We start from the raw sequence: 18,221 nt of genomic DNA, 5'->3' as shown, positions 1-18,221 counted from the left end.
AATATCAAATATGTCTGGAAAAATACTTAAGAAACTGGTAACTCAGTTGCCTTTGGGGAAAGCAACCGGATGGCAGGTGAAATAGAGATACATTTTTATTGCACACCTGTACTTTTGAGTTTTTTTTACCATGGTCATGTAATACCTATTTTAAAACATAAATTAATTAAGGAAAAAATCAAATTGTATGTTATTAGTTACCTTCTGGGGACTTCTGTAATTTGGAAAACAGTGACAGAAAATGTACATGCATAAAAACCAGCTTTCTTACTCTATGTCATGAGCGATTTGCTTTCTCAATAACAGTAAAATCCTTTGCCATATCAGCTTCAGTTAAATGAATGCAAAATAAGGAGTAAACTTCCGTCTGTATTTTACAGTGCTTTGCCCATGCTGCAAAAGCAAAAGCTGTAGGGAAAACAATGAGAAAATTAGCACCTTGAAGCCAGGTAACAGTTAACTCAGAAGGCAGGCTAAGCATAATATCACACTCACAAACAGCCCAGCCTGAGAACACCCCAGGAGGACTGCTGTTGTTGTTGTTGTTGTTTTTTTAAAAACAAAACTCTCTTGCCCAAAGGAGGCAGGTGACAAAGAGCTTAACCACAGCTCCCTAAACCCCTGGGGACTTAGAGAGCGCTGTCCCCCGCGTAAGACCACTATCCTTCCAGGTTTTCACTCTTTCCAAGAAACCTGACATGCTGTTTCTCATGGCATTTTCAAATTGGGAAGATCAGGACGGAAAAACTTTGCCCATCGGGAATGGCGAGACAGGCTGATAAAATGATGGAGTTGATGATTAACTGTTACCTGGATAGCCAGTTTTTTTTTTTAAACGATGCGCCAACCTGAGTTTTAATTGTTGATCTCCTCCAGCTATTGCCTGGGAAAATGTCCTTCCTTGGAGGAGGCATTTCCAGGAGTTTCAGCAAGTTTCCTTAGGATCTTATGATTTCTGAGATTCGATTTCCTTCGGGCTGCGGGGGAAGGACGTAGGAGGTTGATACCAGGCGCTACGCTTCGGAGGAGAACCGATCGCCTACTCCAAAGCAACTCCGGCCTGAGCACTTAGCCCCTCCCGTTTGGGGGTCCCGGGGCTCCGCCCCCGCAGAGCAAACCCTATAAAACCGCTGCGACCAGGGTTCTTCCTGCCGGTCTGGGTTCAGTCCGACTTCAGGGTGAGCGAGGTACCCCGCCAACTTCCCGGAGCATCGCGTGCCCGAGCCATGGCCCAGGGGCTGTACCACGAGGAGTTCGCCCGGGCGGGCAAGCAGGCGGGGCTGCAGGTCTGGAGGATCGAGAAACTGGAGCTGGTGGCCGTGCCCGAGGGCGCTTACGGTGACTTCTACGTCGGGGATGCGTACCTGGTGCTACACACGACCCAGGCCAGGCGGGGCTTCACGTACCGCCTGCACTTCTGGCTCGGTGAGAGACGGCGGGCGGCGGGGCCCGGGCGCGCCCAGGTCGGGGAGGGGCGAGGCCGCTGGGGGTTGAGGTTTGCGGGCTGGGGGGCGGGGCAGCGCTAGCCGGACGGGCCTGGAGACCCTTCGCGCCGGTTGAGCCCCCGTGGGCCTCCCCCCCCGCCCCCCCCGCCCCACTTTGGGCCTGGGCACCTTTTCCCCGCCGGCGTCCGCTCCTGCAAACGCGGCTGCGAACGCGGGGCGCAGCGAAGTCGGGAGCAGCCTTACCTCACTAGCTTTGACCTTTGTCGTGTCCATCTCCCGGGTTTTGGCGCTGCTTCCTCTCGCTTCTCCCCCTTTCACTTTCCAGTCTCCAAACCCACCTCCCGCCCTGGGCGACCGCCCGATGCACCGTGGCGCTGGCCAAGTTCGGCTCACCTTCCGACAGGTTCAGTCCTGGTTCCCCTGTCAGCGAGGAGATGAAGTCAAACAAGTTTGTGGGCATTCGCCGCAGACGGCGAGAATTCCTTTAAGAAAATTATTTAGTTTTATTTTTTGCCCTTGGGCGTCAGCTTAGAGTTCTCTATTATTTGCGGCGATTAATGTTCTGGGCCGCTTTAAATCAGATTCCAGCCTGCCACGCACTGCTCGCAGGTTTGGCTAAGAGAAATTCCTGTTGATTAGGATGCTGGCTGAGTAAATAGCTTTATATGGCAGAGTTTGTATTTAGATGAGTTGCTTTATAATAATAATAATATGATTATTTTTAAATTTATTATTTATGTATCTCAACAAGAAGACAATTTGGAACAAAACAGCTCCTTCATCAGTAGTAATTATTTTGGGCTTCACCCACGCCAGGCTCTCAGGACACCGGGCCTTGAGTGTTCTACTTTTCCCACCTTCTACTTTTACTCGTAAACATCCTGAATGTCTAACCTCTCCCTGTGAGATCCTGTGCCAGTGGGCACACCCCGTCTAACAACGCACGGATTGTCTGAGCCTTATTGCCTTCTTTTAAAATCAGCTTGCCTCCCCTAGACTGTGTTTATTTTTAGTTTTATTCATGGGTTTATGGGGAAAACACACAAAACCACACACACATACACATTTTGAAGTCCCTGAAAGTCATTTTTTCCCCTAACATTTGAAGATTTTAAGAAACAAAATGGTAGAGAACATGAAGTGATGTTCTCAATATTAGCGAACACCTGGAGCCAACACTCCAAATGAGAAATCCATAGAGGGAGACAGCACTGTTTCATTATAGCACTTGATATTAAAATTTTGTGCTTGCTTGAGGAGGCTGAGGCTGAGATCTAAACTCATTTTGGTTTCCTAGTGTAATGTCATTGTTCCTATTATCACAGACAGTGATCTGTTTATATTTTATACCCTCCAAAAGAAACTCCCCACTGAAACCTTAATGTATAACTTATGTTCATGAATGAATGATGCCACATAGAATAATAATGTCCTTACCTTGGTTTTTCTGTTTAGAACTTGGATCTGGAATGAGTAAAAGTATCTGAAATACCACATCTGTCATTTTGGTGAATTAAAATGTGAAAGAACTTCATATCATGCTGTAGACAGCAGTGGAGTTTGACTTTGTCAGAGGATTCCAAGGGGGCTTTAAACACAATTGTTTTAATTCTATAGGTTCTTTCTTATCCAGGTAAGTTCTTCAAGAACTGTGTTTCGTAGGGTTTACAGATGCGAATTAACTCATTCATTTAGTGCTCACCAGTTTCAAAAAATGTAATAGAAAATGCTTTGGGCAGAAACATTTTATGGTCTTAAAGGTCTACTAAAACTGAACTTAATAGTGTGTTAATTAACAGGTTAATTCAGTAACTTTCAACGTGCCCAGCATTGTGTGCCCAGCATTTTTGCATATGAATGATTTATGAACCTTCCCTGAAACTTTACAATCTCAAAGGTGCAATAAAACAAAAAGTGATATAACCCAGGTAAAATGTGACGAGCACTGTGAAAGAGACACCACGTGTCTGCGGTTATGGGGAAGCAGAGAAGCCTTGATGGAAAAAAGGAAAATGAGGGGAATTGGGAGGGATCTTGTGCCAAGAGAAAATCACGGGAACTGTGGAAAGTTTAGCGCACGATAGTCAGCAGGACCTGTAGGTGGAACTGTTCAGCAGCTCTTCCTACTTCAGTTCCCTGAAGCAAGCTGGATTTCATCCAATGTATTCTACTCTAAGACCTAAATTCGGGTGAATTCATGAGGATTATGCAGAGGGACAGATTGAGAGAAAGCTCCAAGTGGGAGAGCTGAAGGTTCAAGGGAAGAGAAAGTCTGACTAAAGGAAGTCAGTTGGAAGGAAGATGAAAGAGAGTAGAGTTAAAATCAGCCTGGGATAAAAAAGATGGCTGGTGTAGAAATGAAGAAACAGGCCAAGTAAGAGGAAGAAAGGGGAAACAGGAAGAAGTGGGACACAAAACGGGAGAACAGAGGAAGAGTCATCTTTCCTGGTCTCTCCCTCAGTGTCTTTCCATAGTACCCTTGCATATCTCAGATTATTTCATTTTTTAAATTTATTTTTTGTTTCCTCTACAAAGTAGGAATTTGTTGCATGTAACTTAGAAGTTGTTGCATCGGTCCTTCCTGAAAAAACATTTCAGCTTTGTACCTAGCAGTTTAAATGCATCTATCCGTGCCGGGCTCTTTGTAAGGCACGGGGGATCCAAAAAGTTGGGTTACAATATACAAGGTACAATACAAGGAGCTTATAATATACAAGGGCTGGAGAGGTTGCTGAGAAACTGGAGTTTTAAACATTGCTTGAGGTAGAGGAGAATATAAAATGTACAACCATTATGGAAAAGAGTTTGGCAGTTTCTTACAAAACTGTACATGCCAGTACCATGTGACCCAGCAGTCACATTCATGGGCATTTAATCCAGAGAAATGAAATTTTATATTCATGCAACAACATGTACATGCATGTCATAGCAGCTTTATTTGAATAGACAAAAACTTGAATCAGCCCAGATATCTGTCAACAGGTGACTGGTTGAACAAGTGGCACATCTATACCAAGGAAGACTACTCAGCAACAAAAAGGAACAAACTATTGATAAACACAACTCAGGTGAATCCCTTAGGGAATTATGCGGTGTGAAAAAAAAAACAATGCCAAAAGGTCTCATGCTATATGATTCCATTTATATAACATTTTGGAAATGACTAAATTTTAGATTTATTGTCACCAGAGGTTAGAGATGACGTAGTGGAGGGGGATTCAGGTGGGAGGTGAGTGTAGTTATAAAAAGGCAACATAAGGGATTTTTTGGTGATGGAACTATGCAGTATCTTGACTATGATGGTGGATATATAAATTTACATATGTGATAAAATTGTATATAACTAAATGTACAAATACACACAGATGAGTTCAAGTAAAATTGGGAAAATATAAAAAAGATAAGTGGATTGTATCAATGTCAATATCCTGGTTGTGGCATTTTGTGCTGTACTGTACTTATATACTTATACTTTAATATACTGTAGTATACTAAACTGTACATACTAAAGTTTTACAAAATTTTACATTGGAGGAAACTTGATCTATTGATCTGTGTGTCTATACCAATTGGTGTCTTCCACCAATACCACACTGTCTTACTTAATTACTGTGGCTGTATAGTAAACCTTAATATCAGATAGAATTAGTATTCTTACCTTATTTTTCTTTGTCAAGGTTGTTTTAGCTATTCTAGGGCCTGTGCCTTTTCACATTAATTTTATAACAAACTAACTCATATAATCTGTAATAAACCTCAATATGATTTTGATAGGAATAGAATTAAGGCTATAGATCAATTTGGGGAAAATTGACATATTTATTGTATTGCAAGTCTCACATTCCATGAATACTGTCTTTATATTTATTAAGGTCTGATTTTTTATTACCATTTTGTAGTTTTTAGCATGTAGATCATGTACCTGTTTTGTTAAATATGTATCTGAGTATTTCAGTTTCATTGAAGTGACTGTAAATGGTATTGTGCTTTTAATTTCAACTTTTGCATGTTCATTGTTTCTATATAAAAATGAGACTGCTTTTTGTTATTGATTAATCTTCATCATGCTATTTTGCTGAATGCACTTTTTCTGAAGAGGTTTATTTTGGTAGATCCCATAGAATTTTCTATGTAGGCCATCCTGTCATCTCTAAATAGACACATTTTTTTCTTCCTTTCCAATCTGTATGTTTTTTATTTCTTTTTCCTACCTTTTTGCAGTCGTTAAAACTTCCTGTGTTATGTTGAGTAGGAGTACTTGCCTTGTTCCCCATCTTTGGGAGAAAGGATTCAGTCTTTGATCATTAAGAATTTATGTTAGTTGTATGTGTTTTGAAGATGCTGTTAATCAAGTTGAGGATTTTCCCCTGTGTTCCTAACATGGCGAGAGTTTTTTTTATCATGAATGGTTGTTCAGTTAACTTAGTCATTAAACTTGTCTTTTTATTTATGTTTTATATATAAAATCACATCCCCAAAACAATTTTAGGAAGTTTACAGCATATTTACAAATATAATATAACATAACATAGTATAAAATAACATAACACAAAACAACATAACATGGAAGGCATTGGGAAAATTAGCATAGGGAAAATAAATGAAGTCATAAGCATAACTCATTCAGAACATTTGTAAGTTTTTGAACACTTATTAGAATTTCATCGTAATATAACTGAATTTGATTTTAGTTTTCATTTTCAAAGGCTAGTATTGGCTTCATTAAGACCTTTCAACCTCTTTAGAAGACTCTGGTTTATTCATACTGACATTCCCTGGCCTTGCACAGTGCATAAGCATCAACAAATGATAGCATAATTTAACTAACTTACTTCTAGTTCATTCATTAGTCGCATGCCTGCCCATTTTCACCTACCTAAAGAGATTAGGGTTTCAACTTGTACTCAAGTAAGAATATTTATATCAAATACATCATCCTCAACACCTTTCATATTAACCTTGATTTAAGTGTCCTTCTTAAAGCCTCTCTGTACAAATCTACATCTATGCCCTTATTAGTAATCTAATTTATGGATGGGAAAGTGGACAGAAGAATGACACTAGGCCCTTTCAGACTGCAAAATTGCATGTGTTTTTTATGTGTTAAATAATTTTCTTTGACCACAAGTTCACAAAATTGATATCATGTCAGATACTCTTCTAGCTACTAAATTTTTTTTCTGAGAAGACACTTACTACACAGGTCCCCTCTGAGAGTGAGAGGAGTTGTAAATAAATCCAATTCTTTATTTAATATACCTGACTGACTTCCTTTCTCCAACTTTAGTGAATACTCTTAATTGGGGTTCCAGTTGAACTATAGTATTGTTACAGCTTCTGAACATTTATGCATCAATTATCCATGGAGGAAAATAACATTCCCCAATCACCTCAAAATGTTACTGGTAATGAGAGTCTGAGTATAAAAAATATCTACTAGTATTGTAATTTCTAAGAGCCTGTGCTTCAGAGTCACAGACACCTGCCTCTGGGTCATGTTCTATCAAAGGTCAACATTATGACCTCAGAGAAATTACGTGGTCTCTCTAAGCCTCCACGTCCTCTGCTGTAACATGGTAGAGAATGGTTTCTGCTACATTGGGTCACTTGAAGATTAAATCAGATTATCCGTGTAAAACACTAGCGTAGTGCCTAGCCCATAGCAAGGGTGCTATAAAGGTATAAATGTTAGCTATTATTATTATTTCTAGAATCATTAATGATTTTCACACAGCTTAAGTAGTGGAAGTTTTAAAATGTCTTTTATAAATTTTGAGGTCCCATCAGGGCTATCCTGGCTCTGATCTTTGTGTACGTCGAAGACACTGGGTTTAAGAATTGGTGTTTGGACCTCAGTGAGGTTGCCTGGATGGGATCTGCATTAGAATTATGAAAATTAACTGTGTGTTGTGTGTTAAATTCCCGGGGTAATGCTGCGTACATTAACATTCAAAAGATGTTAGCATTCTGGTTCCTTTACCCTCCCTTTTCCTTCCGAGAATATTATGTTATGCCAATAAGATAGTGAAGTGGGGACAATTGGACTCAAAAACAGTGGTAAAGTCAAGTTACATCCATTTTCCCATTCTCAAAGTGTTGTTTAGCTCTGGCCCATGATGTTTGTATTCCTTACAAATATTAACATATTGACATTTTGGAAGCCTGGAGATTAATTCTGAGAAAGGCTAAAACAATTGAAAAATGTTTTCATAGCCTTATCATTGACTATACCAAATGAATGTGAATCCTACTGGAATATATTATTATATCTTCCTGAACATAGTCTGACAGTGGCGTTTCTTTTAAAATTAAAAAAAAAAAAGAATTGGAAAGTGGGAACAAAACAATTCTTTTAGTTATTAAAATAGTATTTTATATTATACCATTTCTGCTGATTGTTCTGTTGAAGATGAACAATTTATGCATAAATTTATTGTATTGGCATATAATTCAAAGAAAATTTCTGAGTGTTTTCTTATCAGAAATTCTGCCTTAATCCTGTTTCTTGCTTGATAAATGAGGTGCTGTCATTGGCCGTTTCAGGAAAGGAGTGTACTCAGGATGAAAGCGCAGCAGCTGCCATCTTTACTGTTCAGATGGATGACTATTTGGGTGGCAAGCCTGTGCAGAATAGAGAACTTCAAGGCTATGAGTCTATGGATTTTGTTGGCTACTTCAAAGGAGGTCTGAAATACAAGGTGAGCAGCTCTCTCAAACTGTTTTATGACCCCCTTTTCTTTTCCTATCCATCCATGCCTCATATCTTCATAGAATGAAAGTTCATTGAGGGCAGGGTTTTTTGTTTTGTTTTGTTTTTGTTTTAATCTGTTTTGTTCACTGATATATCCCCAGTACTCTCAAGACCCATAATAGATGCTTGATAAATGTTTGTGGAATATGTGGTATAATGTGTGAAATATTCTGACTTAATTTCGTTTGATAGGTTAATTTTTAATGATGCTAAGTAAATATGGGCAACTTGGGCATTAATAGTTTTCATTTTTGCTATTCGAAAGAATCACTTAATTTGCTGCAAATAATCCACAACTTGGGAATTTCAGTTGTTCTGGAATATATTAGTACAGTATTTATAACAACTATAACTTCAGTTAATACAAAGAACTATACACGCATTTCCCAAATAGTGTAGTTTGATCTTGGAAATGATACAAATGAAACCACTGAGTTGAACATATGAGTGGTTGAGTCTCACAAACTCCTACGCATACACTGGCATACGCCCCCCCCATACACACACATAGAATTTATGTGTTTTGGCCTGAAACAATAATCATCAAATGGCTTTACTTCTGAAACAAACAAACAAAATCCCAAATAATTAAATAGTCTGTGCCTTTAAGGCGACCTTCAGCAAAGGATAGCTTTTCCTGGAATTCTCTCAGTGGCGCTTGCAGACTGGCCATCCTTCACTATCCCCCCTGCCTCCAAGAGTGTTCAGTTAAAGTGTGAGGAACACCTTCTCTAGACAAACACTCCGGCAACAATCTTTCTCAAAATCAAACGTTTCCAACAGGTGTTCTGCAGACCGTACCACCCCACCCGTCTACCATATTAGCCCAGTGAAGACCTAAAACCTCAGAACTAAACTAGAATTCTGAATATATACTAAATTTGCCTACTATGAGGCCCGAGTTTATTTCTTCTTTTTCCTGATCAGAGTCTTAGTTGAATATTTTGTGATGCCATTGGGATCAGGACAAAACACTTAAAAGTTCTCTTCTCTCTCTTGAAATCATTTTTTTACTCTAAGCTAGAAACTATTAAATATGAAACTATTACCTCTTATTTTATTTAATTCACGAGTTATTTTATGTGAAATGATCCTGAAACATCTCGTATGTCAATGAACCCAAGATTTTGAATAAGCTGGGGCTTGTAGTTACTAGAAGCATGTACTGTGCCATCATCCTGGTTATGAACCCATTTCTGCCACATATGGCTTGTTTGCCTCAGGGCAATTACATAAGCTTTCTGTGTTCAGTTTCCTCAAATGTGCAATGGGTGTAACAACAGCTTTCTTGTGTAGGTGTTGTAAGGATTAAGGATTAAATTAAATAATAAAAATACGTATGTTATAATACATATGCCATCATTCGGATTTTATGCTATTATTAATCCTTCTGCCTATTAGCGGGACTTCTGAAATCAAACTTCTGGTTACATACTTAAAAGTGGACATGATAAAAGTAATTTTACAATTATTGGATAATTATCTCCTAATCATCAACATTAAAACCACCACAAATCAGCAGTTTTTAGAAAGAGGATGTTTGCAAATGGAGGTCAAATTTATCAGCAAAAAAAATCATTTTACTGTCTTATCACTAGTGACATTGAGCAGATGATAACGTGTGTAGTTGCAACAATATGTGATAGGAAACGTGGAAGCAGAGCTCATTTACTACCCAGAACAGCAAAGATTATTACGTTATACTTAATTTCATGCTTCTAGGAATATACTAAGCACTTCACATGTATTATCGCATTTAATCTGAAAAACAGCTCTGTGGTGCAGTTTCTATCATTATCATCCTATTAAGATAAGTAAATGGAAACTTAGGGAGACTATGTAACTTGCCAAGCTCTCACAGCTGCTATGTGACTGGGTGATTATCTGACTTCAGTGCCTAAGCTGGTAACCATGATGCTATGATGCTCTCAACATAAGTAAATCGTTCAAATGCCCAGATGAATTTTTTTATTTAAGAATACTCTATGGAAAGGATATTGTGTCTATTTGAAATGCGTAAAACTTGGCCAAGTCTACCATTCCCAAGTCAGCAACAACCACATTTAGTTGCTATATATAAGATAAAGATGCAGCTAGGAAACATTAAGATCATCTTCCCATGTCATTTAATCGACTTGAGTTTTTTTTTTTTCCTCTGTGAGGGAGTTGGGGAGGGGTTACAGAGGACTAATTACTTACTACTGGGCTTCCCTGGTGGTGCAGTGGTTAGGCATCTGCCTGCCAATGCAGGGGACAGGGGTTCAAGCCCTGGTCTGGGAAGATCCCACATGCCACGGAGCAACTAAGCCCGTGCGCCACAATTACTGAGCCTGAGCTCTAGAGCCTGCGAGCCACAACTACCGACCCCGTGAGCCATAACTACTGAAGCCCGTGCGCCTAGAGCCCGTGCTCCGCAACAAGAGAAGCCACTGCGATGAGAAGCCCGCGCACCACAACGAAGAGCAGCCCCCGCTCGCCGCAGCTAGAGAAAGACTGCGCGCAGCAACGAAGACCCAGTGTGGCCAAAAGTAAATAATAAAATAAATAAATAAATAAATAAATAATTACTTACTACTACTTCCTTATATTAAATCTCTGGCTAAGCACCTTTCCCAAGCTGAACAAGACCCAGCCCCAATCATGATTGTAAATAGCAACGATCAGACATCTGTCAGCCAGTAAAACTGTATTTATGGTGCCCTTGATTTAGGGGATCATCCATCTTGCTTTCATTCTGTGGAATAGGTAGAAAGAGGCTGGGAGTTTCCAGGGTACATTCAAACAGTATTCATAGAAGAATTACTGTCTGATACAGACATATATGAAACAAAAGTTTTTCTTTTGTGCATTTTTGGCATCAAATATCAGAGACAAAATTAATTTTTAAAATACCATTAAATGTTCACAGACTATATATACTCTGATAGTTCACCATATGAAATTATCCTAAATGTTATATATGTATTCTCAGTCTAAGTCAACTCTATATTTTATAACTCTTTTACAGAACACAGTGTTCTTATGCTATTTTTTATCAGATTGCAGTGTACCTCTTATTTAAAAAAATTAAGGCGGCCAAACATAGTAATATATCGGTGAAAAACTTGAATTTATTTTTATTGTATAATACTTTGTGCAGTCAAGAAATATGACAATCTTTTCAAAATTATGAAGTGGGAAATTATTATATATTTGTAAAAGCTTGCAGTTGTAATTGTCTGGAAGTCAACATTTAGCATATACTAACAAAACCTTTTTATTCATGAGGGCCTTTTGGAGAAGGGGAGAAGTCTAAAGTCAATGGAAACTTAAAGAATGTGCTATTGATTACATATGAACCTTCACTTCTTTCTTTGGATTTACTGTATAATGTTGATGTAATAAATTTGAAAGTTGGATTATTTTATAGGCTTCTTATACTGCTAGTTTTCTTACCATATTATCAGGGAGGCTTTTGATCAATAAGTAACAGTTTTATTTACACTGCACCTTTATTCTGCACATTACCTCATAGTTAATTATGGAAGTAAATAAAGATTATTGTCCTTAACACTTAATTCGGGAAAAGAATGAAAAAGGGAAAAGCTGATTTCAAATGATTCAAGAAGATGTGCTTGATACAGTTAATCTGTTTTTCTTCAGCATTTCTTAATTCAGTGTGGTTGTACTTTGATTTTCATTTTGTTTTGGTTGGGGATGTGCAACCAGATTTAGAGTATAAATACTTAAGCCTGGCATATTTTGTAAACTCTTTTTACCTAAATAAATAAGACAGGTGATTTTTTTTTTATTAATTAATTTATTTTTTATTTTTGGCTGTGTTGGGTCTTCGTTTCTGTGCGAGAGCTTTCTCTAGTTGTGGTGAGCGGGGGCCACTCTTCAACGTGGTGCGCGGGCCTCTCACTATTGCGGCCTCTCTTGTTACAAGCACAGGCTCCAGACGCGCAGGCTCAGTAGTTGTGGCTCACGGGCCCAGCTGTTCTGAGGCATGTGGGATCTTCCCAGACCAGGGCTCGAACCCGTATCCCCTGCATTGGCAGGCAGATTCTCAACCACTGCGCCGCCAGGGAAGCCCCAACAGGTGATTTTTTAATGTTAAAAAACAAGGACCAAAATTAGGAGCAGCCCATACCTGGCCAGCACTCAGCTCCCTTCTCTGACCTGAGGCTGTGACCATGGGAGTTTTGGGCTGCCTGGTCCTCTAGGCTCTCCTCGTCTGTACTTCTGACCTCTGCCTCTCCGTTAACCTCCTGTCACCATTTTTTCTGAAATCCTTGTCTGCCTTCTCACTCAATGGTTTGAGAATCGTTAGTTCCCAGAGGACAAGAGCTACAGCTCTTTTCAGTTTACGTAGCAGGTTTTATACATGGAAGGTTTTCAGTAAATATTTGCAGTATTAAATCGAATGGTTAAAATAGGAAGGATAAAGAGCCTAAAACAAAACAAAACAAAAACCTGTTGATTTGCCAGGAAATTCTCTTCTGCATATTTAATTTTTCACACGCACTTAAGTGGGTATTTTATCTTGGCCTACCAGGCAGCTTGGCACCAACGCCTGTGGTTTTCTAAGCTGCTGTGTCTAGTTCGAAGCCTCATCCTTTTCTGTTTGTTTGTCTTCTATCTTCCTTCCACTGATCAGGCTGGAGGTGTGGCGTCTGGACTCAATCATGTTCTCACAAATGACTTGACTGCCCAGAGGCTCCTGCATGTGAAAGGTCGGAGAGTGGTCAGGGCCACAGAAGTTCCTCTAAGCTGGGACAGTTTCAACAAGGGTGACTGCTTCATCATTGACCTTGGCACTGTAAGTTTTATACACACATGGAGATGTCTAGAGGAAAGTAAATTGTCTTCAGATCAAATCAGATGTATGTGTCATGGAAGATAATCACTTTTTCTACACACTTAGAAAAAGGTCATGTTTATGTGAGGTGCAATTATATCATATGACTAATTGGCAAGTATTTAAATGACACATAAAGCGGGACTTCAAAGTTTTTATTTTCTTTGATAGGTTTAGAATGGAGTAGTGATTTAGTTCTTCCTACCATAGAACAGAAATTGAAAATTTTAATATATTTCCCCTTCTCCTTGAACAGAGCTTCCTCTAATTATTTTTGTCCCTAAGTGTGTGTGGGAAAACATTGCTTGAGGGGGAAATTGATTCCCCCAGGAAGCAAAGATTCTAGAATTTAAAATGGACGTAGGATGAGTCTAAACCGCCTGCCTGAAGAGTTTTGGGAAAATATTTTAACAAATATTAGTATATCCCTTACATCCACACACATAATACTATTTCACACTTTTTTTTTTAAAAGATTTAATTTTATTTATTTTTGGCTGTGTTGGGTCTTCGTTGCTGCGCACAGGCTTTCTCTAGTTGCAGCCAGCCAGGGCTACTCTTCGTTGCGGTGTGCGGGCTTCTCACTGAGGTGGCTTCTCTTGTTGCGGAGCATGGGCTCTAGGTGCACGGGCTTCAGTAGTTGTGGCTCGCGGGCTCTAGACACGCAGGCTTCAGTAGTTGTGGCACTCGGGCTCTAGAGCGCAGGCTCAGTAGTTGTGGCGCACAGGCTTAGTTGCCCTGCAGCATGTGGGATCTTTGTTCCCCGACCAGGGATGGAACCCATGTCCCCTGCATTGGCAGGTGGATTCTTATCCACTGCGCCACCAGGGGAGTCCCTATTTCACACTTTTTAATTTTCTCAGAATTATTAGAAGAAAAGGCACAAGTACAAATGTCAAGTATCATCTTAGTCGGATGGGCAACATCTGACTTTTCTTCCAGGAAAAGAGGCCTCTTTAATGTCAGGAATACTTATCATTATTATCATGACAAAGAAGTATTATTGCAAGGTCTTGTGCTAGACTCTAGTAGGTAGGATTTGAGTTGTGTCTTTAAAACTTTGTAAGGTTTTAAAAAACCTAAAAAAGTATTCCCTGCCACTGAAAACCCATGTGCAACGGCAAAGAAGGCAAGAAGCACAGAGCATGTTTATGTTGTCCTTTTTCTTCTAGGGATCATAATTCTCATCACACCACATACATCAGCATTCCAATCATCATCCATAACATTTCTAGGTCAAGCAATGTTCAGGGACTTATTGCTTCAGTTAGCATGAGGCTTGGACTGTCTATAGAACTTGCTCAAGGTGGCACAGCCAGTAAATAATGAAGCCAGGATTAGACCCTACATATGTCTGATTCCCACCTAAGCCTTTTGCTTTACTGCCTCTCCTTGGGCAGTATTTTGGGGAAGAGCATCAGACAGAGGCCAAAAAAGTTTATTTCATATATATAGAGAGGGGACACTGAGGATTTTAAAAATGCAGCTACACAAAGTTTGGTTTGAGCAATATTAATCTGGCAACAGCATAGAGATTAAATATGCTAAGGTTATAAATAGTTTGGAAAATGACACAAATTATAAACTTCTTTGGGTTCTCTAAGTTAGGATACACCTCTAGTTTTATTACTGCTAATGTATAATTCGACTGTCTTGGATTATACCAGCTGGGTGCACAGTTGAAATTATGATATTAATGCCCAAAGTACAATTCCCAGTGTCACACTTAGACATCTGCACCCAAAATGGCAGTACTCTTGCCCTGTATCTCACAGTGAATTTCATGGAAATATCCTTTTCAACCTTAGATGCTAACCTGTTCCCCTAACCAGGCTTAAGTCCTAACCTTCAGGTAGGCAGAAAACAGATACTAGTCTCTCCCTCCATTCCTCTGCAACCAAAACCACAACTTATACGAATAGATGATCAGGTATATTAGGCTATGCAGTTCCAAAAACAGCACTCAGAATCTCTCAAAGCCAATGCACAATAATTGTCTCCCTCAACTACTTACATTTTATAGCCCTTTATCCCTTTATAATTTATAAAGTATTTTTACATATAAGGTGGTATTGTTCATGGAGAAAGTGGACCTCAGTTTTCATCCGAGTTTAGTGTAATCGCAGGTTCTCATCTATAAAAGTCGGGTATTTGATTAGATGAGCTTTGAGGCCCCTATCTACTTCCCACTGATAATGTAATTCATCACTGCCATTACTTGAAAATGTTTCTTTTCTAAAAAAGTATTTTATGTGTAATGTAATTGCTCTACAAATGCAATAATCTCTTTGTCATGAATAATGTCCAATTGAGCTTTCCAACTCTCTGCTCTTTGATCTTGAGCAAGTCATTAACCTCTTGGAGACTTAACTTCCTTATTTCTTTTTCCTTCTTTTTTTTTCATCTTAACTGTGGTTTCTAATGACACTACTGACCTTAGCTGACTCTGATTCAGTCCCATCTGACACACAGTCATATCTGGAAATGGCAGTTACCATCCCAGTTTCACAAGAGGAAGAAACGCCTTAGAAGGTGTGAGCAAGTCACTTGCGTTAATGCAGGTTGAGTGGTGATCTGGGATAGGACCTGGGTTTTTCTATTCCTGTCACATCCTTTTCATTCCACTAAGTGAACTTGGTAGTATAGAAGATGATGTGGCTCTATAACAGAGTGTCTTGCAATAGTTTCAGAATCTGTTGAATTCAGAATTGATTATGTCTAATACAGCTTAGAATCTACTGAAAGTAGTATTATTAATGAAATTATTTATTATTTTGTTGAACAAGTATTGAGTTTCCACAATGGGCTAGATAGTTGAATGCTGTGATAGACCAATTCTAGCTCTAGTAACATATGCTCTCTTCCCATAGGTAGTATCTGCACATAGAAGTAGTCCCCACAAATCCAGCCTCATGTAATAGGGACAGAGTCTCTATAATAAGATTCGAGGACATTCACCTGTTTAATAGTAAATTTTCTTTATTTTATGTAGTTAATTTTCTTTAATGAATTTCAAGTTACCTCCTGCTCTCATGGTTGGTTAGAGACATTTGGAATGATTTTGTTGCAGAGATACTTGAAGCTGATTTTCTCTTATGTTGTGGAACTTTCCCACACCTCACAGGGATATCCTAGTAAGAATCAAGCCCTGGATTCCTAAGTACTTTAGAACAAATACCCACATGATCTGCGTTTGTGTTATTAACCTTTAACCAGTTGTTATGTCGCCAAAAGTTTCTAAAAGGTGATAAGATCTTGCAGTTACCTTGGGGACTTTATTTTTAGGGTGTGTCACAGTAAACCAAGAAGAAGGGAATCAAAATTTTCTCTATCATAGTATTTTTATAACAGTTACTAGTTAATTATTTCATGACCACTTTCTGCTTTAGTGGGCACAAAGGGAAGCCAATGCCATCTCTTCAATCTTGTTTTATTACCCAGGTATGAAAAAGATAGGTTGAACATCCAGAGCTGTCACCAAACTAAAGCCAGCTGGCCAATGCTAAGGTTATGGATATAACCTAAATCCCATATCTTGATTGTGTTTGAGGGAAGTGAGCCTTTTTTGATAAACAATCACTAGTATTAAGGTGATGTGCCATATACCTTAGAAACATTTACTGTGATAGGATTTTAGACCACAGTAAATATTCTCTAGACATGACAGCATAACCTTTTCAACCTAAAGCATGAGATTGTAAAATTTTTCATTTAATTACAACATCAACATTTTGGAGGATGATTTGGATAATTTGTCCTGTATTTAGTGTATTTTCAGAAAATAATATGGGATGTGGCTAGACTTCAGCAAATTGGAATTTACTGAATTGTTGGAAAATGCTTTTGAAATATATATTTTAATGTTGGTGAATTTATAAATCATTACTTTCCCACTATTTTTAAAGATATGAGGAATTTGTAGAAATTAATAAAATTACATCTCAATATTGCAACAAAGCATCAGTAACCCCAGAAAGTGAATGATAATGAAAAAAGCCCATATTCTTAGAGGTTGGTATCTGGAGTTAACTCTTTTAGAAATACATGTCAGAGCCAGCCACTAGTGGAGAACTAGGTTTCACAGGAGTAGGAACCTGTGGTGAGTTTTTAATCGTGGTGTTCTGCATGTTCTGTTTCCTTGTTAACTTGTTTGGTCAGTTATGCAACATTGCCCTACTGCCTTTGCTATTTGTAATCTATCCCGCCCTCTCTCATAGTCAGTCATGCTGCTTTGAAAAAGCAGCCTACACTTCCTCATTGACCAGTTGGCCTTCAACCCACGTCTTCTGACTTTCACTACCACTATTTCTTTGAAACTGTTCTTCCTATGAGCATCAGTGCCTTCTGCTAAATCCAGTGGACGCTGATCATTTCCCACTTGCCCCTGTGCTCAGTTGACACTTGATTATTCCTTTTTCCTTCAGTCTCACTTCTTCCCTGGCTTCCTGTTTCTCCTCCCTTTCAAGCCACTCTTTCTCATTCTTCACATGGTCTGCCCACTGCCACAAGTTGTTGCTTTTTTAAGGATTCTACTTTTGATCATTGTCTTTTCTTTATACATTCTTCCTGAGCAAACTCATCCTTCCCCAGAGCTTCAACTGCTCACCCCCTAGTAAATCTCAGCATTATAGTCCAGCTCAGACCTCTTGAGTGAGCTCTCTGTCAGTATTTCAGATTGCCTCCGAGATATTTCATCTTGTGTATATCATGAGAACCTCAGACTCGATAAATAGTAAATCTCAGCATTATAGTCCAGCTCAGACCTCTTGAGTGAGCTCTCTGTCAGTATTTCAGATTGCCTCCGAGATATTTCATCTTGTGTATATCATGAGAACCTCAGACTCGATAAATCTAAAAACAGAACTCATCAGTTTCACCCTCTCATTCCAAAATGATTCCTCCTCTTATTGTCCTTTTCTTGTGAATAGAACCACTGCTCACTCAGGCCCTCAAACCCCAGATCCAGGAGACATCCTGACAACTTCTCCCAAGTGCTGCACATGAGATCAATCACATTCAGTCTGTTTTTCCTTCTAAGTGTCCCTTGAATGCTTCCCGTCCTCTTCATCATCAAAATACTGTCTCAGGACCCTGTGCCTTACACTTTCCCTCAAGTCGCCATGCTTTTGCTTTTTTGCAGGTTTCCCTTGCTTAGAATACTCTCCTCTTCTACTCACCTTTCTCT

At 39.1% G+C, this 18,221-nt stretch overlaps 1 protein-coding gene across 1 annotated transcript in view; it reads left to right on the top strand.

Moving 5' to 3' along the window:
- Positions 1–1,226: 1,226 nt before the first annotated feature.
- Positions 1,227–18,221, top strand: part of SCIN (scinderin) — an 81,106-nt gene continuing 64,111 nt past the window's right edge. Inside the window, exons 1-3 of the mRNA XM_068549968.1 lie at positions 1,227–1,425; positions 7,989–8,143; positions 12,836–12,997. Coding sequence (XP_068406069.1) covers positions 1,227–1,425; positions 7,989–8,143; positions 12,836–12,997 — 516 coding nt within the window. The remainder of the gene's footprint in view (positions 1,426–7,988; positions 8,144–12,835; positions 12,998–18,221) is intronic.

This window comes from Eschrichtius robustus, chromosome 8, assembly GCF_028021215.1.
Source record: "Eschrichtius robustus isolate mEscRob2 chromosome 8, mEscRob2.pri, whole genome shotgun sequence".
NCBI lineage: Eukaryota > Metazoa > Chordata > Mammalia > Artiodactyla > Eschrichtiidae > Eschrichtius > Eschrichtius robustus.
The sequence above is the reverse complement of the archived record's forward strand: the minus strand, read 5'-3'. Positions and strand labels throughout refer to the sequence as shown.